Source organism: Bos indicus, chromosome 6 (genome assembly GCF_029378745.1).
Source record: "Bos indicus isolate NIAB-ARS_2022 breed Sahiwal x Tharparkar chromosome 6, NIAB-ARS_B.indTharparkar_mat_pri_1.0, whole genome shotgun sequence".
Taxonomy (NCBI): Eukaryota; Metazoa; Chordata; class Mammalia; order Artiodactyla; family Bovidae; genus Bos; species Bos indicus.
The window spans coordinates 93,071,020-93,095,516 of NC_091765.1; the positions used below are offsets into that span (position 1 = coordinate 93,071,020).

Sequence of the window (24,497 nt, forward strand, 5' to 3'; positions counted from 1 at the left end):
TCCTCAGGGTCAGTAACAGGCTCACACTGGGTCTTTGGTAGGAGACCAATCAGTAGGCACTGAGATTTCAGCCTAGGGATTTGTTCTTGGTGATCTGTCCAAAGTAATCTGTCAATATCTTTCCTAAACACTTGTTAAACTGGACAGTTCAGTTTTTTATTTTTTTTCCCCACTCTCTTCAAGAATAATCTTGTCTCGGAGAAGAAAATGGCAATCCACTTCAGTATGCTTGCCTGGGAAATCCTATGGACAGAAGAGCCTGGCGGGCTACAGTTTATGAGGTCACAAAGCTGGACACAACTACGCGACTAAACAACAAATTCTCGTTTCTTTCCAATGCTGTCTCCCTGTTAATCTTCTTTTTTACATTTATTACTAGCTACTGCAGTAGCTTTTGTTTTGAATTTTACTAACAAACAGGAAAAGAACTTGGCTTTATTATCCTTTTTAATCTCCTAAAACTTTTGAGTACTAAAATTTGCATTTAAATGAAAAAAAAAAAAAAAAAAGGAATCATCTTATCTCAATCACACCATGCCTTAATAGTATTTTTCTACTGAATATCTGTAATTTTCGGAATTCCTAATTATTTCACTGTGTGCCATTCCCTCCCCTCTTCCAAGATTCTAAGGTTTAAGACACCTTTAACTACAACACTTCATTCTTCTTAGTCATAAATAGAAGAGGATCTGGAATGTGAATTCTTGGAGGATGGGGAGCCTGTCCATCTTTATGCCGCACAAAGCATCTAGTTCATAGCAGAGACTTGTTTGTTGAATGAATTTACTGTACATCTTGTCAGGTCAGCCTGTTGATTGATCCATACTGGTAACTCAGCATATCTGGCTGACAGTTGTCTGTCAGTCAGAATGGGCTAGATTATGCTTTAATAACAAACATTTATTCAAGGACGACCCTGTGACTTGGCAGTTGTTTTCACTTACACTCATGTCCTATGCTGGTCAGCAGAGGAGCTCTGTTCATCAAAGCTACAAGGACCTAGCATGAAAGGTCTGATCTCAACATGTATCTATGATTATCAAGGCAAGAAAACGGAACACCTATGACAAATTGTACACTGGCTATTAAAGCCCCATTCAGAAGTCACATGTCCCTCTGTTCAGATTTCTCCAGCCAAAGTAAGTCTCATAGCTACAATTATCTTACAGATCTTTTCTAAACAAAGTGTACCTTAGTTTGCTCTAGGAAAAATATTACATAATATGAATTTATAATTTGTGCCTGACCCTGGGTCCCGACTTCACTTTAGAAGAGACATGCTGATCTTAAAGCAGACCCTTACACTGCACACATAGAGAGTAAAAAACCAAGACAAAGGTATGCAGTTGCAAAATGGCCATTTATTGCCTACAGGGGAAGGACGGGAGGGAGAGAAGGGGAAGTACACAGGTGCAAGGAAACAAGCATGTATTTAGCCCTATACATCATGTGTGAGCAGTACCCAATCTCCAAAACGGAAAAAAGTATTTTGTCATCTGACATAGTAGTTAAGGTTCTTAAGCACCTCCCTCCTGAGCTGCCACAAGATTTAAAAGGCAGGACTGCTTTGTTTAGTCAATGTTCACATTAATGAAAAAATACTACCACCCAACTGTGTCCTTTTGCACACACATTTTGTACAGTGTCTATTGTGAAAAACATCTCAGCTGAGCAGTTTGGTCAAGATTCAGACCTCATGAACTGTTTAACTGTAATAAATAGAAAAATAAAGCAGCTGGTGATTTTGTCAGAGAGAATGTGTTCCCTAAGAGTAGAACCACTTTCTCCAGGGATGACAGAGTGTTAAATGATTAGAACACCACAGAACCAGTCTATTAAACATTAAACACTAGTAAGCTACAATTCATGGCACTTCATTAAATCTAATTTTTTAAAAAAGAAAGGAAGGAAATCTCAGATTTTGAACTGATTATTAGAACACACTAACAAATTGATTTAGTGCTTGGCTTTTTCTTAGGACAAAAGCAAAGTAAACACACAACTTAAAACAGAAGAATTCATTTTGGAATAGTATCAGTAGAAACTAACCAGTATTTAGGAAAAAAAAATCACCAAAACTTCTTGCTCAGTTTTAAACTCATGTGCTTTGCTCTGCAACCATTAAATTAGTTATAAAAACACTTTAGAGGCCACTGAATGACAAAAATGTACGCAAAACAATGAATTATTAATTTAATGCCAAGTAAGGAAAATAAATGAACCCTTCTCTATTCAAATGGTAAATTGAGTGGAAGAGTAAGTCATCTCATGGACGATTAGTTGGCACTTGTTTTATGGTTGAAAGAAATCGCAATAGAAAAAAAAAATATATAAATTAACACGGTGAACTTGACCAACATTCTGGCCCTTTCAGAGAGAAAAGGTACATACACACACAAAAAAAAAAAAAAGAAAAAAAAAAATCACCTCCCTCCTTACCACCCCATTCCACTCAGAGACAACAAAACCCAAAGCTGAAACATTCATTCCCCCTCAAAATATACCAAGTACGCCAATGAACTTTATTCCTCCACTTCTCCTAGATGAAAGAACTGCTTGCATTTGGACAACTGTACGAATGCCCATAGTGCACTTCTCAGTGCTGCTGGTGTTTAAGAAATTTGCCACTCACAACACTGAACACTTTCAGATCCAGTGTGCAGTAACACAGCCATCCAAACCCCTACCCACCCCCTCCCCGCCCCCGCCCCCAACTTGGCAGAGCACCGCTCAGGAATTTCAAAGGTAAGGAAATATATTTTAAGCAAGTTAAGCACAGAGAAAAAGGACAGTACAGTTTCTGAATAAATACACACCCAGACTACTGCATCACTTACTGCATGGAGATTTAAACAAGTAGCGAGAAACTAAGCCTGTTCAGTAAGAAGCAAAGCCATTGTTTGACACATCAATGCTGAGCCAATTGTGTGAGTTAACTAATTAAACAAATGTGGTACATATAACCATTGATAAATTGAAAGGAAATACAGTCATATATCAGTAATTAGAAATTAATACAAAACTGAAAAGAGCAATAAAGGACCACTTTTGAGAGGGCTACCATGATTCTTATGCTTAAGGGTGGAAAGTGACAGACATACAAATAGGGACATTATCTCAACTTGGGGAGACTTTTAACAAAAACAACTACCAGGAGGCATCCAACTATGCCTTCCGAAAGCCACTGAGAGCTGAATATACCCAATGCTACTGTGCCAAGAGTCATATCACTTGGTGTTTGCATACACTCTTCATAATGTGGTTTGTTTCTGATGACACAACTTCTCATTTCAGTACAATGCTACTAAATTTTTACCACTGCAAAGAAAATGCAGAAATGTCATTTCTTATGCTTTGAAAGTAAAAATTACTTTACCTAAAAACATTCCATTTCTTCGGTGTCATGATGTTTGTTGAACAAAACTTCAACATGCTTGTTTTCCTTTGGTTCCAAGAATAACCCAAGTCTAACCAAACAAACGTATGCCAAAAGAAATGACTAACTAGGCTAATGAAGCTTGCTTTCCCTGGACTCTCCCTATTTCTTATAGAATTTGTGACTGTTTAACAGAGAAACTTATACAAAGAAGGTATTTGGTTAAAAACAAGAAACATGCATGTTTACTTACTACCTTCCTGAAAAGAACTGCTTTTTTTTTTCTTTCTGTGGATCTTGTTCAAAACATCCTGCAGTACAAAGAACTTGTTTCTTTTAAGCTCAAAGGTAGACACACAATAAACATGTATCATGTTGTAAAATCCAAGATGCTTTTGGCACCATGTTCCTGAACAGATTACATTTCTGGTAAATAGGCCAGGGTAAGATGTACTAATTTACTTGTGTTGGAATTCAAATTCAGTGATCATGATCCCATTAAAAAAAATTACAATCACTCAAAGCAACCATAAGTATAAAAGTTCTCTGTCTACAAATTCAAAACTTTAATTGAAGTTCCTGGCTTAGAAAAATACTCTAATTTCCCTAGTTAATTTATGAACCTATAATTCACAGAGTTCTAGAAACAGGATACAATTCAGAAGGAAAAAGTTAAATCTTCCACACATTAGAAAGGTGATTTTTTTTTTAAAAGGGAGAGGACAGGTAGAAGAGAAAGACTACCTTACAATGTGAGAATTCACACTTCTGTCAAACTGTTAAGTATATATGAGTGCTATTTTGAAAATGTGCAATAAAGTCTTTGCCTGCTATGAAACTGTTATTCTTATGGTCTGCCAGATGTATCAGAAACTGATGATGCTGTTTGTGACTGAAGCTACTATCAGTCAGTACATTTTATAAAGCGATTAAAATCCCTCAGAAACTCAGAATGTAAGGCCTTAGAAACGAAGTAAGTAGTGGGACACAGTTGACTTTTATTGCTAGAAAATCTAGCTTTGGATTAGGAATGCCAAACCATATGCCTCTGGTTCTCTCGAAGAACACATTTAACCTATTTTTTCCTTGTGCTTTCTCTATTCCTTGCTTTTTGATTTAAAAGTATAGTTGGCACTAGTGATTTTTAGAAGCTCTTAGAAATGCAAATACAAACTTAATTTTTCACCCATTTAAAGTATATACTTAGGAGATACAATTTTAAAATGGAACACTGTATGTTTGCTCATGTTCCAGTTTTAATGTGTCACATCCTCAGTCCTAATACAACCCACCATAGAATCAAGTGATATGAGCCTTCAGTATCTTTCAACTTTCTCCCTTGCTTCTCTGTGATTTAATATATAACTTTGACATGGTTGAATATATAGCTTTTGTCAAAGAATAGGGACAAATAAGAAATGAAGCTTTATATTTCTGCAAACTCTAACACTAAAACACAGTGGCTTCTTTAATACATTCACACAGGATGCGTATTAGTCAAATTCAATATCTGCCTACGACCATCAGAAAAGTAATTTGAAAAGAAGAGCTTGGAACAAGGCAAATGGGAGGGAGGAAAAGCTGGTCTCAGAACCCATTGTGCCATACCTGACTTTAACATGTGATATTCAAACGAACGTTCACACGCCTTACATCAAAGAAATGAAACAAAAATATTCAGCTACATTGTACAAAATTTTTTTTTACATAAAACATCATAAATCTTGAACAGATTTACTATATCTGAATTCTAAAAAGTTGCCTATAGAATGGTGCTGGGATTCTGTTCTCTGCTTGCTTTTAGGCAGTGCTGTTGCTTAAAAGTTGACACCAGGCACAATATTTTAAAACAAAGTCAACAAGCAAGGAGCAGTAAGTGGATCTGAGCCTTTCTCAGATGTCAGTCCTGAGGATGCTGCAAGATTTCCCCATCAAAATAGTAAAGCTATGAGGCGGATACTGATGCCTGAGAGAGTGGGTGACGTGACATGCACTTGTATGACTGTTGTAATGGCAAACAGTGCAGTTTTCCCTTCCTCAAACAACACTGTTTTGATAAATTTAAAGAACACTCCAGTTCTTAGACAGATATCAGAAATCATATTTAACAGTTTAAAAAAACAAAACATTATCACAATCTAAAAATGCCCACATTTTCTTTAACCTTCAGATAAAATATGCAGCAGTCCCATGGCATAAAGCTTATTAACTTATTCTGAGAACCAGAAAGTATATGAGCATAAATATTTTACTTTCATTGAATATATACCGTATGTCATTCACCTCTTCCTTTTGGCTTCTCATGCCAAGGTTCCAAATGGCATGCGTTTTCAACAAGACAATACTGAGGGGAGCAGCATTTCTGATCATCTGAATTGGCAGCTCAAAACAGATACCACTCCTTTTACAAAGGGAACAAAGGGTGAAGGGTGTGTGAAATTTGGGCAGTGGGCTCAAGGGAAACCGTGCACATGAAATTTGGGTTACCATGCCCCAAGTGTGTTTGCCACCCAAAACATAACACAATTACCTACTTCAACAGAGCTACTACCAACATTTACTAAAACCACATTAAAAATACACAGGATAATGAATGGTTTGAAAGAGTGCATTTGGAAGCAGAGAGAACCCAATTACACACCTTCCTGCAACAGAGTGCCTCGATCATACACAAAATAAACTTAAGCTGTTTACAATGTTTCCCAATTTTTTTTTATTTTTCCCTCTACATTTAACTATTAAAAAAGTTTTTTATTAATAAATGGGCTCCTCTGTGGTTCATATACAATCATAAGTGAACTTTAAATTCCATTTTATACAAACATCTCAAAAAATATTGGGAGTGAAGTATGGTAAGAAATATTGCTCACATTGCTAATTAACATGCGTATATGAGAAGAGGAAAATGTATTAGTTAGTGCATATACCTCCAGAGCAGAAAACCCACCCAAAACAAGAGATAAAAATAAAACATACAGTAGCTGATTACAAAAAAAGGTAATGTCCACAAAATTAAGTTTTTCATGCTATTCTACTTTCCAGTACTATGCTTCAGGTAATCAATTTGCATGGCTAGATGTTGAATGCTTGAGGTATATAAGAAGGGATACCTGCACACTGAGGAAAATCTGTCATCTTAAGGGTTGTTTATTTTGTTTGTTTATTCTGGTATCTTGACATTTTTAAAAGGATATTTTATTTACATCAAACTTCACTCAACTACAATGACATTCCAATTATAATAGATGACAAACCACGCCTCTATCACTAGGCACTTTTAAAAGGGAGTTTAGGCTTTACAGAACCCTTCTGATGAAATCCTATATCTGATATCACATCATCCCACCACCCTTGTCCCACTAAAATTACCCTTCAGGGGAAATATTATCTTATGTAGCCTGATTAATTTACTATGGAAGAAATTAGTATAAAATGACCAAAGGAAATGCATCATTTAAGACTAATAAAACAGCCTAAGATGTCAGCTTTCAAAGAGGAGACAAATTGTATATATTTAAAACTAATTAAATAATTTAAATTTGACCTGTACTTTATATATTAGTGAGACACAAATATAGGCTATTTTCTTTTAAAATTTCATTCACATAATGGAAAATTTCTTGTTTATTAAAAATATCACATTTTGAGACTAGAAACAGTAAAGTGCATGAAAAGTTTAAAATATAAATTTCAGAAAACTCTTATAGCAGCAAAAAAGCAGAATAAAGAAAAACTTAAAAACACAGACACAACCTTTTCCTGTTACTGTGCCATAATTAACATCAAGTAGCCAACCAATTTTTCCCCCAGAAAACGGTATTGCGTTCACTGCCTCTTGAATCACAGATTTTCAACTGGCCCCTCCTGGGCGAAAAAAAGGATTCCAACGTATCTAAAGAGCATATCAATAGTTGGGAATAAACCAGTAGCTTCTTAATTCAACCCTGACAGACAACAGAAACAAAGATTAAAAGCATATAACGGCCATTTGGCAACTAGAGTCAGGAAAAATGATTCAAGGTTTTCAACTACTTCCTGTTCTTTCTCTCCCCCAAATCCTTTCCGTTGTCACCTCAAAAAGCAAAAACCAACAGCCACTTGACCTGCTTTGGAAAACATGAGAAATATCTGTATAGCTTTCCACCTCTAAGACTCTGATCAGGGCCTTTTCATTCAGTAGTTATTTCTTTTAACATATGCCCTTAACAGCAAAAATGAAACAGATCATATAATATCTGTTTTTCTAGCACAACCAGGCAGAAAAGGGTGGATGGAAATAATTAAAAAAAAACAACACTGGACACTAATTTTAGGGGCATCCTAGATAGGCCAAATTCTGTTTTCAAGGTGTGTGGCAGTAGAAATTACCCGTTGTTTTCCTATAAATAAACTGGAGAGACAGGCTTAGAATTAATATTTCTAGTAAGGTTATAACTAATAGGGGAAACAAAATACAGAATGATTCCTCAAAAATCAAAACAAAACAAAAAAATCGACCAGCGCTTGCCCAACAAATTGTGCTGTTAAATGCTTGATTTTTAAAGCATACTGTGCAATCATCTTTAATTTCTCAATTTTCCTCATTATGGCTAGTTTATGTACAGATCTAGCAAATATAAGTGCTTTGTTAATGTGCAAATGACTGGGGAGCCAAAAATCAGTTTGTTATGGAAAACAAATTCAAGAAAGTTTCCTGCAAGGCATATCATCATTCAGTTTAAAATCTCACATTTATAGTCTTTAAAAACTGCCTTTAACAAAGATGAAAAATGGTTGGCTCACTTGAAAACATTCAAAACAAAGTATTTGTTTTGGAAAAACAAATACATTTGTTGTTGGGCCTTGAATTGGTGATTTATCAATTATGAATGCTGACTCCTAATATAATATGAAGACAGTCCAACTTAAAAACATGTTAAATCAAAAATTTGGAAACAGTAATACTTTGGTTCCAGCCCTAGTGCCAAATGATACCAATATGCACAAAATTGTACAAAATCTTATAGCAAACACATAATGAAAGGAACCTGAAGAAGCAGCTTAAGGATGGCCATACTTCACTCCTACATACTTTGATTTACAACTGTACAGGTCCATAGCAACAGATCCCCGTCTTGGCGGGGTAGTACTCCACTACCTCCGGTTAGGCAAGTGAACACCATTGACAAGAGGCAGGAGTGGAGGGTGGAGTTCAAGTTGTGTTAACAGTGAGAAGTGGTCTGAAGGGATGTGAGGGTGTGGACACCCAGTGATGTTGTTCTCAACCAGCCATTGAGGATCTAAAGGCCCCAGGACACCAAGCACGTTCATATGAGTCTTGGAATAGAAAATGTAGTCAATCACGCCCTGAAAAGAGATTGGGGGTTGGAAAAAGAGAGAAAAATATATGCTTAGATAAAAAGAAAAACCCAAGATATATAAAAGAACAATTCATAATTTGTAAATGACAAATACCTGGGTAACCTGTATTTCTGGTACCTGCTGTCTTCACAATGGGTCAAATAAAGCTCAAATCTTGAATGGGAATTATGTGAAATAAAGGTGGCTAAAGAGGGAAACACAGTACCTAGTAGAACCACAATACCTTGCACATGTGCTCATATAAAGCAGATTAATGAAATAAGTCGTGTCTGACTCTTGTGATCTCATGGAGTGTAGCAATGCTAGGCTCCTCTGTCCATGAGATTTTCCAGAGTGGTTTGCCATTTCCTTCTCCAGGAGATCTTCCCAACCCAAGGATCAAACCCGGGTCTTCTGCACTGCAGGCAGATTCTATACCAATTGAGCTACAGGGAAGACCTCACATGTGCACTGTGGTAAGCAAACTGAGAAGCTAAATAAGCCTACCAAATCATGTCTAAGCCTCTCCAGAATTGGCTTGCTTGAGCCAGTGAAATCTCATTTATCAGAATAAACATTATGGAAACTGCACTGACTCTTCTTGTTCCAATAAGCAGAAAATAAAGATATTTATACATATACATAGTTAATGAAAAGGTATGACAAAAGTAATTCTTTTAATGAAAACTAGCATTACTTCCAGTTATTTGTACATCAACCCAACACATCTGAATGAAACCATTGTAAAGCATGTTTCCAGACTGCTAATCCTAGCTCAGCTTTCCCAGATTTTATACATGTATACAAAATACTGCATATATTTCATCATTCTAATCTGTTCTTTAGTTTAGAATACTCATTTTCACAAATCCTGGTATACTGTAAATTCTGGATTCCTTGCTGCATAAAAATACCTCAGCAAAACACATTCAGCAGAGACCTATGTACGTATTCATTTGTACATCTCAGAGTTAGATGATTTGCTTTATCTGAACTGCAAGTTTCAAAACAAGTGTGTTTGGTTTTGCCCTGGGTTGTGTATATGCAAGAGAGTAAAGTCAACTTTCTTCCTTCCAACATCAACAGAGCCTGAATCCAAGCACGGAGAAAGACTTCCACACTTGGAAGCACTTGTTTTATTTATAAATACTACATATAGTGAGTTCCAGTTAATATTTTAAAGAGTATCACAGTGAAATGGGCTACCCCCCCAAAAAAAAGAACTCAATGAAAAAAAATTATACTGTGAAATTCTGTAAACAATTACCTTAGTTTGCTAATTTGGACACAATCAAGACCAAAACAACCAAATAGTTCTTTTGAGGGAGAGGGCTTTATTCAACAATAGGTATACCTTAACCCTACTTTACCACAAATTTAGGAACCTACTTGAATCCAGGGGAGTAGCTCTGCCATCAATGTTCCAAGTCCAAACAGTAAAGAAATGACATTAGTACAACGTATTTTTATCCCTTCCTTTTGGCTAATGCCTAGTTTTGCAGTGCCATTTTAGGAAAAGGTCAACAAGAGTCACAGTGGCTTTCCTTTCCTTTATGAGACCACCTTTTACTTCAGCAAACACATTTAAAACATTTATGTTTTACACAAATAAAACATTTTCAACTACTTCTGTTGAATAAAACTTCCTATATCTTATCATTTTATTATAATGTGTCATTATGCACATTAGTTACTAGGGCTAGAGAATCCTTTGTAAATACAGACCCCAATAAAGATGTTAAGCATTCTAGAAAGTAGATGTATTTTAACTGGAGACTAACTGGAGACATCACTTGTAACTATTTTCTTGGTTTGAAACATCCAGAGTAAAAGCTCTTATCAAAAGCCTTAGAAAGATCATGTCTGAACTGGCCCGACTATTTATACATATGTAGGTACATTTGTCAGAGAAGGCGATGGCACCCCACTCCAGTACTCTTGCCTGGAAAATCCCATGGATGGAGGAGCCTGGTGGGCTGCAGTCCATGGGGTCGCCAAGAGTCCGACACGACTCAGCGACTTCACTTTCACTTTTCACTTTCACGCATTGGAGAAGGAAATGGCAACCCACTCCAGTGTTCTTGCCTGGAGAATCCCAGGGACGGGGGAGCCTGGTGGGCTGCCATCTATGGGGTCGCACAGAGTTGGACACAACTGAAGACTTAGCAGCAGCAGGTACATTTGTACACTGTATCATATTCACAAATAAGGTTACAAACTAACAATTCTCAACCTTTTCTGATTCAAACTCTTTCTTTTTTAAAAGACACTAATGCAGGAAAAGGTCAGTTTTCATTCCAATCCCAAAGAAAGGCAATGCCAAAGAATGCTCAAACTACTGTACAATTGCACTCATCTCACACGCTAGTAAAGTAATGCTCAAAATTCTCCAAGCCAGACTTCAGCAATATGTGAACCGTGAACTTTCTGATGTTCAAGCTGGTTTTAGAAAAGGCAGAGGAACCAGAGATCAAATTGCCAACATCCGCTAGATCATCAAAAAAGCAAGAGAGTTCCAGAAAAACATCTATTTCTGCTTTCTTGACTATGCCAAAGCCTTTGACTGTGTGGATCACAATAAACTGGACAATTCTGAAAGAGATGGGAATACCAGACCACCTGATCTGCCTCTTGAGAAATTTGTATGCAGGTCAGGAAGCAACAGTTAGAACTGGACATGGAACAGACTGATTCCAAATAGGAAAAGGAGTCCGTCAAGGCTGTATATTGTCACCCTGCTTACTTAACTTATATGCAGAGTACATCATGAGAAACGCTGGACTGGAAGAAGCACAAGCTGGAATCAAGATTGCCGGGAGAAATATCAATAACCTCAGATATGCAGATGATACTACTCTTATGGCAGAAAGTGAAGAGGAACTAAAAAGCCTCTTGATGAAAGTCAAAGAGGAGAGTGAAAAAGTTGGCTTAAAGCTCAACATTCAGTAAACGAAGATCATGGCATCCGGTCCCATCACTTTATGGGAAATAGATGGGGAAACAGTGGAAACTGTGTCAGACTTTATTTTTTTGGGCTCCAAAATCACTGCAGATGGTGACTGCAGCCATGAAAATTAAAAGACGCTTACTCCTTGGAAGGAAAGTTATGACCAACCTAGATAGCATATTGAAAAGCAAAGACATTACTTTGCCAACAAAGGTTCGTCTAGTCAAGGCTATGGTTTTTCCAATGGTCATGTATGGATGTGAGAGTTGGACTGTGAAGAAGGCTGAGTGCCGAAGAATTGATGCTTTTGAACTGTGGTGTTGGAGAAGACTCTTGAGAGTCCCTCGGACTGCAAGGAGATCCAACCAGTCCATTCTGAAGGAGATCAGCCCTGGGATTTCTTTGGAAGGAATGATGCTAAAGCTGAAACTCCAGTACTTTGGCCACCTTATGCGAAGAGTTGACTCACTGGAAAAGACTCTGATACTGGGAGGGTTTGGGGGGAGGAGGAGAAGGGGATGACAGAGGATGAGATGGCTGGATGGCATCACTGACTCAATGGTGTGGGTCTGGGTGAACTCCGGGAGTTGGTGATGGACAGGGAGGCCTGGCATGCTGCGATTCATGGGGTTGCAAAGAGTCGGACACGACTGAGCAACTAAACTGAATGCAGGAAAATAGTCTTTGTATTACTAAAGACTATAGGTAAATCTAGAATGGTGTATGAGAAAAAAGTAAAAAGCAAAAACAGTTTATGAGCCAGCAATATTTTAAGCTTTGTTTTGTAAAGAATGTGAGAAAATTATACACCATAAATTTCATAATGTAACAAAGATTTACTATTTGACATAACAGGAAAAAAGTCCTCCCTCTTTTCATTAAATGGTTCAGACACACCCTTAGACTGATGTAAGGAGGGGTGGGTGGTAAAAGCAGCAGCCAGTTTCAATCAGCAGTTGATTCAACTGATGGGGTGTCATGGACTGAACATTTGTATTCCCCCAAATTCATGTTAAAATTCTAATCCCTAAGTATAAGGAAGTGGAGCATTTGGCAGATGAGTAGGTCATAAAGATGAAATTCTCATGAAGGGATTAGTGCTCTATAAAAAGGAGCCCCAGAGAGCTCTCTCTCCAAGTGAGGATGCAATGAGAAAACAGCTGCCTGCAACCCAGAGGACAAGCCTCACTAGAACTTGATCATGTTGGCACCTGATCTTAAACTTCCAGCCTTCAGACCTGTAGGAAGTAAAGTTCTGTTGTTTTATAAGCCACACAGTATATGGTATTCTGTCATGGCAACCTAAACTCACTAAGATACCTGGTCTACAAGTAATTCTCCTAACTGCTTCAAGTGACTCCAAATTAGTTCCAGATTAAATGACTCAGTTCCAAGTACCACTTTTCTACATTTCTAATTTATTCAAGAACCAAGAAAGTAGACAAATGCTAGGTCAAAATGAACAAAATTTAACAGTTCTCCACTGATGCAAGGGCAGGATACTAGACTTGGATCTGTATTTAACACTATGCACATGACATTTTTACATGTGATGCTACCTATCCTTTTCTACCAACTGCCTTCAAAAGTGGTACATCACCAGTTACATAAAATTCTTTGTATGAAACTGAAGTTTATTGTTTGCTACTTACACCAAAATTAATTCTCTCTAGTCAGGTATGCCTTTAGTTTTTTCTCTGATCATTCTTCTTTTCCACCCTATTCCACTCTCCCGTCTATCTACCAGCCAGAGATCGTATTTATCTTCCCATTCATGCCTCTCTCACACATACTTATAGTTCTGTCCTTTCTCATCCTATCATATATATGTAAACATCACTCTCTGAGCCATGCACTTTTGATTCTTTAACTCTACTTCTGTAAACAGTATAAATGGTTCAACAAGATTTTTTAATTCAATACTAACACATTAGATCTTTTGAAGAAATATCAAGAAAAGATTTTAAAACTACTCAGATGATTGAGGAAGATGGCTTAGATTAATATTGTAGATTTTATTTCCCTAGTTTTTACTTTATGGACAAGGAAAAAGTAACCTTTATAAAAGCCTAGTTAAGGGAGAAATGATTTAAGTCTTTTTAAGTACACACATACCAAAACAACACTAAGAGTTGTAAAACCACTGAATATTTACTTTAGGGAGGCTTTTTGTAGGTATTCTGGGTTGTGCAGGCAGAGATGTATTATATACCACTGTATAGGATTTAACCTATATATTTAACTGTGTATCAAGTCCAGAGGTTTTCCTTTAGGCTTACACAGGAGCAGTGGAGTGACAGGGTCCACTGGACACTTCATCCCAACTCAAGTGGACACTTCATCCCAACTCAAGTGTTCAATGGTATGATGTTGGGAGCTTGAAATGTACTACAGTGAGAGTGAGAGTACCTGTACGACAGAAATCTACAAACACTAAAAACTTGGGTTTTTTCCTCAGAAAGCTGGTTATTAAATATTTATTAGCACATTACTGCATATGAGTGATCTGAACAAAATCAATTATCTCTGCATAGTATTACGTACTCTAACAGTTAAAATACTAAAATTAGATTCAACCTATAAACAATTTGTTTCCATTTCTTGATTACAAAAACTGATGAATAACATCAGGACATACATTTCCTGTTTTCTTCCTACTATCTGTTTCCTGGAAACAGGCTAACAAGCACTGAAAATGGAAAAAGGCTACTGGAGATGTGCCAGAGCCCAATTCATAAATTTCCTTTGGTGTTTTATTAAATTCCCTTTAGGCTTCTTACTCCTAACTATTTTCCAACATCTGCATTTTTCAGGATAGTATAAGACTTTAGGATAGATTCCTGAAATGCCAGAAAGTCAAACAAAGGTACAAGAGAAGAGCTACAAGCAGACAGAATGATCAGAAAATTTGCAAATGGAAAGGGATTAACTACAGAAAAACCACTATCAATCAATGTTTCAAAAGAACAACTGATCCTATAAAGCTGATCCTCTTAATTTTTTTCTTATTTTGCAAAAAAATCTTTCTTGTTCTTTTACTAAGCTAGAGTGGTGGTCCACTGTCTGGTAATTTATTAGTATGACAACGTGGATATAAAATAAACCCTAAGTACAACCTTTCTAACCACATCTTCACAAAGAAACCTGGAAAATTTTAAGATAAATATCAATGGAAAGAACAAGAAAATTTTGAGGGAATACTCTACAGTTCATTTAGGATGAGTTTAGCTTTATCAAGTTGCTTACTATTTGGATTCCTACTGAAAGTCAGGGATGGTATGGTTTATTATTATTATATTAATAAACACAAAGTGCTTTTGAAAAGTACCTGGCACATACACAGTATTTCGGAAACTTCTTCTATTATCATGGTTATTTGAAATTTGAAGAAATGAGTTTTCAAAGAGGATTCTCAATTCCACAATAACAGCCACAAAACCTAACAAACCTCCTTACATATTCAGGTGCACACTTAGCCAAGACATTTAGAGAATGTAAAAACTCCTAAAGATTATACAATTAAACGTAAGTAACATATCTCTGGCTCTTTCTTGTCACACGTTTGTATTTGACATAATTTCTATGCCAGCCCAGAGGCTTCACTCACTTTGAAATCAAAGGTGTAATTGGTGTAAGGCATCAAGTTATTTTCATAGGCGCTCTTCAGTTGGAAGCCATGTGTGATTCTCCCTTCTGAGCTTCCGTTCTTCCCATTGCAGCTGAAGTTCATAAGACACTCATTGTACCTCAGTTCCTTGAAGTCTTTGTGGTTGTCAGCTACACCTCCATTGCTTAAATATTCCACAACACCTGGCAGAATAAAGAAAGAAGAAACACTACCATTTAGCATTTAGACCTTACAGAAGACTTCATAGACAAAATCTGCTGCCAAGTACACGTACCCAAGTTCAGAGTGGATTTATTACACTGAACATTTTACTTATGAAATTGCCTTCTTCAGGTTAATGTTAAGAAATCAAATATCAGCAATTTCATATGGTCCAATCAAACTGAAGGGTATTTATTTGCCTATTTCAGAGCAAAATATCTGGATCACCCTGGAACAGCTTCAGTTTTCTTAATGGCTCTTCAAGATGAAGATGATTCCCAGGGTCTAGGGTGGCATTCACTAGGAAAGTCTTGACCCTACATGTTTGTAGAATATTATTTCAAAGCAACCTCTCTTTAGTATTTCACCATTCTATCCAGTCAGTTAACAATTTCTGGACTACGTTATAAAATTTCTTAAATCATTCACAACAAAAATAGATTCTGCATCTTCAACACTGCAATGTCTAGCTTCAGGAAGGCAACATCAATCTTTGTTTCAGGCTACAGTGAGACTTTTCAGTCACACTAAATAAGACATTATATGCTGGAGGCAGATCACTTGGTCAAAAATATTGGATGTGTCTAAAAAGCTAAAGAGAGTAGAAGCACTGAAAAAAAGTATACCACTTCCACTGAGTAAGTAAACATGGGAAAAAAATACCGCAACTTTTCTGACGATGATGATTAGTTAACGCTGTCACACATCTCTATTTGTGAGTCGGGAAAGGCAGTAACATACATAAAGAAAAAATGATGAGCAGAACATCAGTACTGTGAATAGCTGAAAAGGAGCTATCATTTATCTAGCAATTATTACATGCTCTTACACTGTTTTAAGAGCCCTACACATTTAAACCTCACAAACAACTCCATCAAGTGGATAAAATGATTATCCCTTTATTTAAAAATGAGGAACTTAAGTCATAGATTGCACACCTCCTAAGAGGGAGAACCAGGATCCAGCCTTGAGAGTCTGGCTTGAGCCAACTCACTCTGCTGTGATGCCAAATGACAGTCAAATGAGATGGGAGAAACTTGTGCTAGAGGGCAATGCAGTCAAAGAGGAGGACATGGGTAAGGTGTCAAAGGGGCCAGGGGCTGAAAACAAACTTTTGTCAAAGGATGATTTCGGCATTTATTTGCTAAGGAGAGAAAGCAAAGGTATTTTCTACATGTGAGACTTTTATTTATATTACAGTTGTAAGTGTTTGGGTTATTTTACATTTATTATTCAGTGGTTGTTTTAAACAATTTAAAGTAGCTTACTGAAAATATACAAAATTTAGAATATGCTTTGGTAACAGCAAAACAACAATAATGTTTTACATTTGAATTTTAATATCTAAGTGCAGAACTGATTTTTTTCTTTTTAACAAAGATCTAAAATAATTTGTTAGGACATAAAGAGGTTAAAAGGAGCTCAAGATGTAATGTGAAATCCTAAGGTAATTCTGATCATTCTTCTGCCACCTAATATCAGAATTAAAGGATTTTAATGAACTCACTTAAAGGTTACCAACATTATTAAACTAGATAGCTGTACCTGCTGAACATTTTCTAGTTGCCTCTCAGGTCACCCTTCTCCACTGCACTCTCTGACACAGGAGGCTAGCCTTGACTTACATCAACTGCAAACCCCTCCCCACTCTGTTGGATTTGGTCAGTGGACAGCAGTGGTGAGAGATCAGAGGACAGAAGCAGAGAGAGGCTAAGATATATACTCCCCTGGCTCCCTTCTTGTTGGTTTGCCAGGGACTGACTGCATCCCAGTTCAAATCCGCAGCTCCTATTACATGGCCCTCTCCTCATAACTACTGTTTCCAAGTTCTGATAGCAGCTCCCACCACTTTCCCTAATTCTCCCAGGAGCAGAGTACTGTGTCATTAATTGTTTTGTGTCCCTTAACCTTTGGAAATAGCTTAGCTGAATAAACTCTTCTCAAGTAGCCCATGTGCTATTCCTGGGATTCTTACAGATACACCCTTGAATTTAGAAGAGAAATTCTCTGCTCAAAAGTTAAGAGCCAGCTGACCTTTCAACTACAAGTAAAAGCAAAGTTGAACGCAAAGAGTAAATCATGTTATCAATACCTGAATCTGGCAATGAGTTAAGATCTGCACATAGCACCAGCGGGATGGAATTAGGATCTGCGGTTGGGCTGCCAGGCCTACTTGAGGCTTTCTCCAGAATGTTTTTAACCTCTGAGACAAACATCATGGTCTGAATGAGCTTCACATCAGAATACTCTGGGTCCCAATGCATGTGGGCATTTGCCACTATAAGCAGCTGTTTGTCTGCAGCATGAATAGGCTTCATACCTAAATTTAAGCATTAGGGAAACAAAGGTTAAAATTATACTTTATTATAAAAAAGCAGTATCTTAAAGAGTTTTCCCTCAAACCCATAATCACTTCTTTACTCTTTTCCGTTAATTTCTATTTCCCCCCTTTAACTCATAAAGTAGTTCTTAGAAGCTAAAGTGCTGAGATTCTGATAATCCCAATATGGGGGTTGACAATCTGTAGCCCACAGCCCCGTCACCTGTGTTTGTACAGCCTGTGTGAGCTGAAGCTGGTTTTACATTTTTAAAGGGTTCTACAAAAGAAGACTGTGATAGACACCGTATGTGTCCCACATAACCTAAACTATTAATTAACTACCTGCTCCTTTATAGAAAAAGTTTGCCAAATCCTGCTCTCTAGCCAAGTTAGGATCTATCCCATCATATAACCAATATTTGATTATATTGGTTTGATTTGCTTGATTTGCTGAGTTTAGTGTAAAAAAAGTAGTTTAAATATCTGTCATGTAAATATCACAATAACCTAGTGAAGTAGGTTTTTAGTCATTTGAATCACCTAAACCTTAATTTAAATCCTTCCACTGCCCAGTACTCATTCACTTCGCATTTTCTGAGCACATCAATGACAAGGTCAGTAGTTAAACGCAAGAACATGATATTAATCTATACAAAATAAAGTAAGGAAGTGAATTTGCTATGAATCTGCTACCAGAATCTTCATACCATACACTCAGAAGAAGTAATTTTAAAAATGACAATTAGGAAGTATGCTCTCAAAGTCTGGCATGGCTTTCAGATGTGGCTTTGTTACTAATTACTAACCTTTATTACTAATAACCGTTTTGGTACTCAGGCTCATTTGGACAATGAGGTATTCAACTACAAAATTTCTGAGGTTATTTTTTCCCCTAAAATAATGTTTTATAATTCTGCCAAAATAAATATTAACATGGTGGGAGAGGATGGCACATTAAAAATTTGCCCCTTGAAAGAGGCGATAAGCATGTTTGGAGGGAAAAACTGAAAATTCAACTCAGTTAAGATATACTGACAGAGAAAGATATCCATAAAATTTTTAAGGCACAAAACTCAATATGCATGGTGTGTGTGTGTATGCGCACTCAGTTGTGTCTGACTCTTCGCAACCCCATGAGTTGTCACCCACCAGGCTCCTCTGTCCATGGAATTTTCCAGGCAAGAATAGTGGAGCAAGTTGCCATTTCCTTCTCCAGGGGATCTTTCCAACCCAGACATTGAACCCATGTCTCTTATGTTTCCTGCATTGGCAGGTAGATTCATTACCAGCTGGAGCCACCAGGGAAACCGATATGCATGGTATGATGCCATTTAAATAAAAGTACACACATATACACTAGTAATGTGTAAATAATGAGTAAGAGTTACTCCTAGAGGGTATGAACAAGCTGGGATGCTCATGTTTTACTCTATATACTTTGGTACTGTTGGAATACTCGATACATACAAAATTAATTTTTCTATTGAAATTTCTATAACAGATTTCTTAAAAATTTTTCTATTGAAAATATAAACTCTGCAGAAAGACTGGATTTTCTCAGTCTATTATTTTGGTAAAGTTAAGTTTCCATCTTACCAAGCTATAATTATCTTTAATGTTGAGTAAACAAGTAACCGAATTATCTTTCATATGTGATAGAAACAGTCATTTTAAAGCAATTTGATCATAGGACAAAAACCCTGCAGCCCAAATTCTCTATCGTCTTTTCCTAGAAGTTTTATAGTGTCATTTGTGGCTGTAGATTAAATATTCACTATATTAAATATTAAAAACTTGCCCCTTTAAAGAGGCCATAAGCACCTTCTATAATATTAAATTCCTCCTCTAAGAGTACAAGAGATATTTCAGAATATAAAAGTGTCAACTGTATACTTTACAATTACTCTTCTACAGATTAAAAGGAGAGTAAAACTCCAAAATAAATTCAATGTTCACATTACCAGAAAAAAGGTACCAAGCTTTTGAGATGAATGAGACTGGAAAGGACATAAAAGTAAGTACAAGTAAGAGGCTAAAAAAGAAGAAGGAATTTTAAATCATATATCAAAGACTGATCATCTTTGATGACAGATAAACTGAAGAATAGTGAGAAAAGGAGGTATGACAAATATGCATGGTCTGAATAATTCAAATCAATACTTAAGGCAAAAATCTTTTCTTCTACAGGTATTAAGTAAAGAAAAACATTTTAAATAAAAGCCCTGATGGGGTCTTGACACGTTCTCCCTGGTTTTACCTGAAATACGGTTAGCAATGAAATGCTCAAAGGCAGGCAGTAGGAAGGGGAGGAAAAAGGTCTGGATATGCAAAGTACATAATGAGTTTCTGACTTTGAAGGAAGCTATAAATATCTAAAATGGAAAAGTAAAGTACCAGGTAGATAAAAGATCCCGCTCTTACCCTGACAATGACTGAAATATAACAAAGAAATTAAAAGAAAACGTGCCAAGTACTTAACCTTAAGACAAAAGATTTCACAGTCAAGAAGCTAAAAATACGGCTAAAAAGTCATCATAATTTCTAAATTCAGCTTAAAACAATTCTTATTTCAAATAACCTTTTAGAATTAATGGCATATTAAAGACTTTCCTTTTTACAGAGTACCTGGCAAGTAATATCCCAAGACACAGATGACAAATTAGGACTATTTTCCTGCCCATCTCTTTTAACTTTCCTCAAAAGATGAGAAAATAACTATGCAATAAATACCAGCATGACACGCTGCACTTGAGATGGTGTTTATTTTTAGTAGGATGATTTTAAACCACACTCACCTGCTCCAAATAGTTCTTTATGGACCTCTAATACCACAGCGACACCGATATTATCTTTTGTCATCACTCTGTTCAGCATAGCTTCGGATCCATCTGAATTAGCCATTGCCACTTGGTTAAATTCCACTGTATGCTTCTGCACCAATGTAAATCTAAAAGGTCACAATGCATTAGTATTATGGTATCAGGTATGAGAAGAGCACAAGATATAGACACTACTCACTGTCTCCTTAGTCATCTTCTAGCTGCAAGGGGTCTTGTGATATAGTTCTGGCCAATGAGAGGGAAAAAGTCTGATTACTGTAGAAACCTTCTTGGAAGTGCCACCTAGCAAAGACGGTGTGTATGTGTGTATGTGTGTACTCCTTTACCCTTTTCCATCTCTACCCATGTGGTAAGAGACAGGAAGGCAAGACAGCCATTACAAATGGAGAAGCAGCTGAACTAGTTCTGGATTGCCATTTTTGGACTTCCTGTGGGAGAAAATTACTCTTCTCCTATTTCTTTAAGTGGCAGTTGGGATTTTCTGGTATTCAAAGGTAAACACAAGCTTAACTGAGTCAGCAAGTTAATAAGACAGAAGAGAAAAAAAATCTACCTACCCTGTTGGCAGTTTTATTCTCACCACATCAAGAAATCTGTCAAGAAAATGCAGGGACACACCCTTATCCCAGCTAAGGTGAAGCCAATTTTTCCATCTGGCTTCTACTACAAAGTTGGCATTGGGTGAATATAAGTAAACAGAAGGAATGATTCTACAAGATGAGGGATGGCTCTCCCTGGGATTACAGCTTGTGCATCTGTACTAACAGTATTTCCTTTCCTTAGTGCCAAAGTAGGAACTGTAGGATTTAACAGAATTGAGTCCAGCACTGCCATTTAATAGCAGGATGACTTTAGTCAAGCCATTTAACCTCTGTTAGTCAAGTTTTACTAAGTTTGTAAAGCATTTATAAACAGCCAAAACCTACTAAATATACTGTCTGCCTTTCACTAGGTTTTAAGAGGAGAAAAAGACATCTCTACTTTTATAAAAGGGCCCTACCCCATCTTCTCCTAGCTTTGAAAGTGAAGCCTGCACACAGTCCTTCAAAAATACTAAGACTGTACTGTGTTGCAGGACACTGTGCTAGATGAAAGAAATAATACTCCTCTCCCGACTCCCAGTCTCAATGTCTCAGATGGGCTGAGAAGAATATAAGTTTGGGTCATGTGCCTACTCCCAAGCCAGAGTGATTAAAGGAGTGGAGTTTCCACCCTGTAAAGAGGTGATATTTAAACTGGAATATGAATGATGAGAAATTACCAAGGTGAAGAATGGAATTAAGTGCATTCCAGATAGAGGAAGAAGTGAGAGGTTCTGGGCTAGCAAAGAACTTTGTATGTTTATGGGTTATAAAAGAATGGAAGGGTATGAAATGATGTTGGAGATTAAGAGGAAGAGAAGTGACTGAAGTAGATTCTAAGCAAGGATATGATAGTACTTGATTTATATTTTTTAAGATCACTGCAGCTCCACTGTAGACAATGAATTACAGGAGCCGAAGTTTGAGAACTGTGAGATGAATCAGAAAGTTTCTCAGGTTGTTTGGATGACTGATAATGGTGGCTTAAGGTAAGGCAAGAGAAATAAAGAGAAGCAGGCAGATACAAAATGAGTTCCACAGATATAATGGATCATCCTCAATATCAGGACTTTTAAAAATGTCTTTAAGCAATAGAATTTCTTTCTTAAACAACTCTTGGTAAGATTATCATATATAAAATAGATAAAAGCAGTATTATATCTGAATAAATCAATCATTGAAAATGATGAATCTGTTTTGATGTTTATAAAAATTTGAAATCAGAGGGTATAGATGATAATTATAGTTTTCTATCGGTCTCAGTATCCAGCTTATTTCTCTATTCTGTTTTGGTTACACAGTATTCATAAAAACCCTGATTCACACAAACACACAGATACAAGTGGTAAATAACTGGCTTTGAACTCAGAAAAAAGCAAGCAAGTAGGCAAAAACTCAATTCAGAGGTCTGCAACAAGTCAACTAAGCAGTGTATCAGGAACATGTTATTGATTTCCAAAGTGTTAAAATTTGGTATTTGGAAATTTGAGTGTTATTTTAAAATTACTTAGTTTAATTATTTGGATTTAACTTTTGAAATATCTTGTAAATATTTACAGAGTTCTTAAGGCTTATTTATAGGAATCTAGGCTCCTGCAGGAAAGTCTGAAATTGCTGTTTAACAGCTTAATACTGTAATATTTTTCTTCTACCAGAGTCAGGATATTATTTGGTAGGGGTGGTGGAGTGAGACTATCTAATTATAGAACTGTCTTTACTAAAATTTGTTTCCCTGTAACCTAAATCTAGACCATTTCTAGACCTGTAACCTAAACCTAAATCAAACCTAAATCTGGACCATTTCTTTAAAGGAACACAGAATTTACATTTGACACTACTTTAAATATAACTCCCAAGTCTTCTCCAGAAAAGAAATCAATTCTTTGCATGATATATGGTGTAAAACAGTTGTTCATTTGAAAAACTCAAGTTTAAACTCAAAGGTGCAGTACCTAGAACTGGAGATAAATGAACTACTGTCTCCTTCATTTTGGACTAATTTTTGTTAATAAAAACTGAAAATGTACCGTGGGGAAAGCCATATTAATTGTAAGCTAAATAAATAATAATATATCTCCACAACTCTTTGGTATTTTAGTTCTTAAACCAGGTCTCTTCAGTTCCGTATTTATAGATGCTTAAGAACAAAAAAGTGAAAAAAATTATTTTATTAAGTAACATACAAAGATTGGGAAATGAGAAAAAAATAAAGAAAACGTCAAGTTACTTGTATCCCAACACCCCCATCAACATCTCAACATATTTCCCCAGACTTTTCTCTCAAGCATGTGTGTGCATTTTTTATACAATTAGAATATTACTCAGAGTTTTACCTATTAATAATACTCTAATATAGACAGGGACATTTCCCTATAAAATACCATATGCTTCATTCCCTCTAAGATCAGGAACAAGAAAAGGGTGTCCACTCTCACTACTATTACTCAACACAGTTTTGAAAGTCCTAGCTATGGCAATTAGAGAATAAAAAGAAATAAAAGGAATACAGATCAGAAAAGAAGTAAAACTCTGTTTGCAGATGACATGATACTATACATAGAAAACCCAAAAGAAGCTATTAGAAAATTACTAGAGCTAATCAGTAAATTCAGCAAAGTCACAGGATATAAGGTCAATACACAGAAAGCACTTGCATTTCTAAATACTAACAATGAAAAATCAGAAAGAGAAATTAAGGAATCAATCCCATATAACACTGCAACAAAAAAGAATGAAATATCTAGGAATAAACCTACTTAAGGAAACAAAAGACCTGTATATGGAAAACTGTAAGACACTCATGAAAGAAATCAAAGACGACATAAACAGATGCAGAGATATTCCATGTTCCCGGGTAGGAAGAATCAATATTGTGAAAATGACTATACTACCAAAGGCAATCTACAGATTCAATGTGATCCCTATCAAATTACCAATGGCATTTTTCACAGAACTAAAACAAAAATTTCACAATTCATATGGAAAAAAAAAAAGACCCTGAATAGCCAAAGCAGAATGGAGCTGGAGGAATCAAGCTTCCTGACTTCAGACCATACTATAAAGCTACAGTCATCAAGACAGTATGGTACTGGCACAAAAACAGAAATACAGACCAATGGAACAAGACAGAGAACCAAAAAAAGATAAACCCACGCACCTATGGGTACCTTCTTTTTGACAAAGGAGCCAAGAATATACAATGGGGCAAAGATAGCCTCTTCAATAAGGGGTGCTGGGAAAACTGGACAGCTACATGTGAAAAAA

The 24,497-nt window shown here is 36.4% G+C and overlaps 1 protein-coding gene across 4 annotated transcripts in view; it reads right to left on the bottom strand.

Moving 5' to 3' along the window:
- Positions 1–1,341: 1,341 nt before the first annotated feature.
- CNOT6L (CCR4-NOT transcription complex subunit 6 like) overlaps positions 1,342–24,497 on the bottom strand; it is a 118,418-nt gene continuing 95,262 nt past the window's right edge. For all 4 annotated transcript variants that reach the window (XM_019962987.2, XM_019962985.2, XM_019962986.2 and 1 more), the window contains 4 exons: positions 20,608–20,759; positions 17,585–17,812; positions 15,271–15,473; positions 1,342–8,722 (listed from right to left, as the gene is read on the bottom strand). In XM_019962987.2, the coding sequence (XP_019818546.1) occupies positions 8,510–8,722; positions 15,271–15,473; positions 17,585–17,812; positions 20,608–20,759 (796 nt within the window). In that variant the 3' untranslated portion in view covers positions 1,342–8,509. The remainder of the gene's footprint in view (positions 8,723–15,270; positions 15,474–17,584; positions 17,813–20,607; positions 20,760–24,497) is intronic.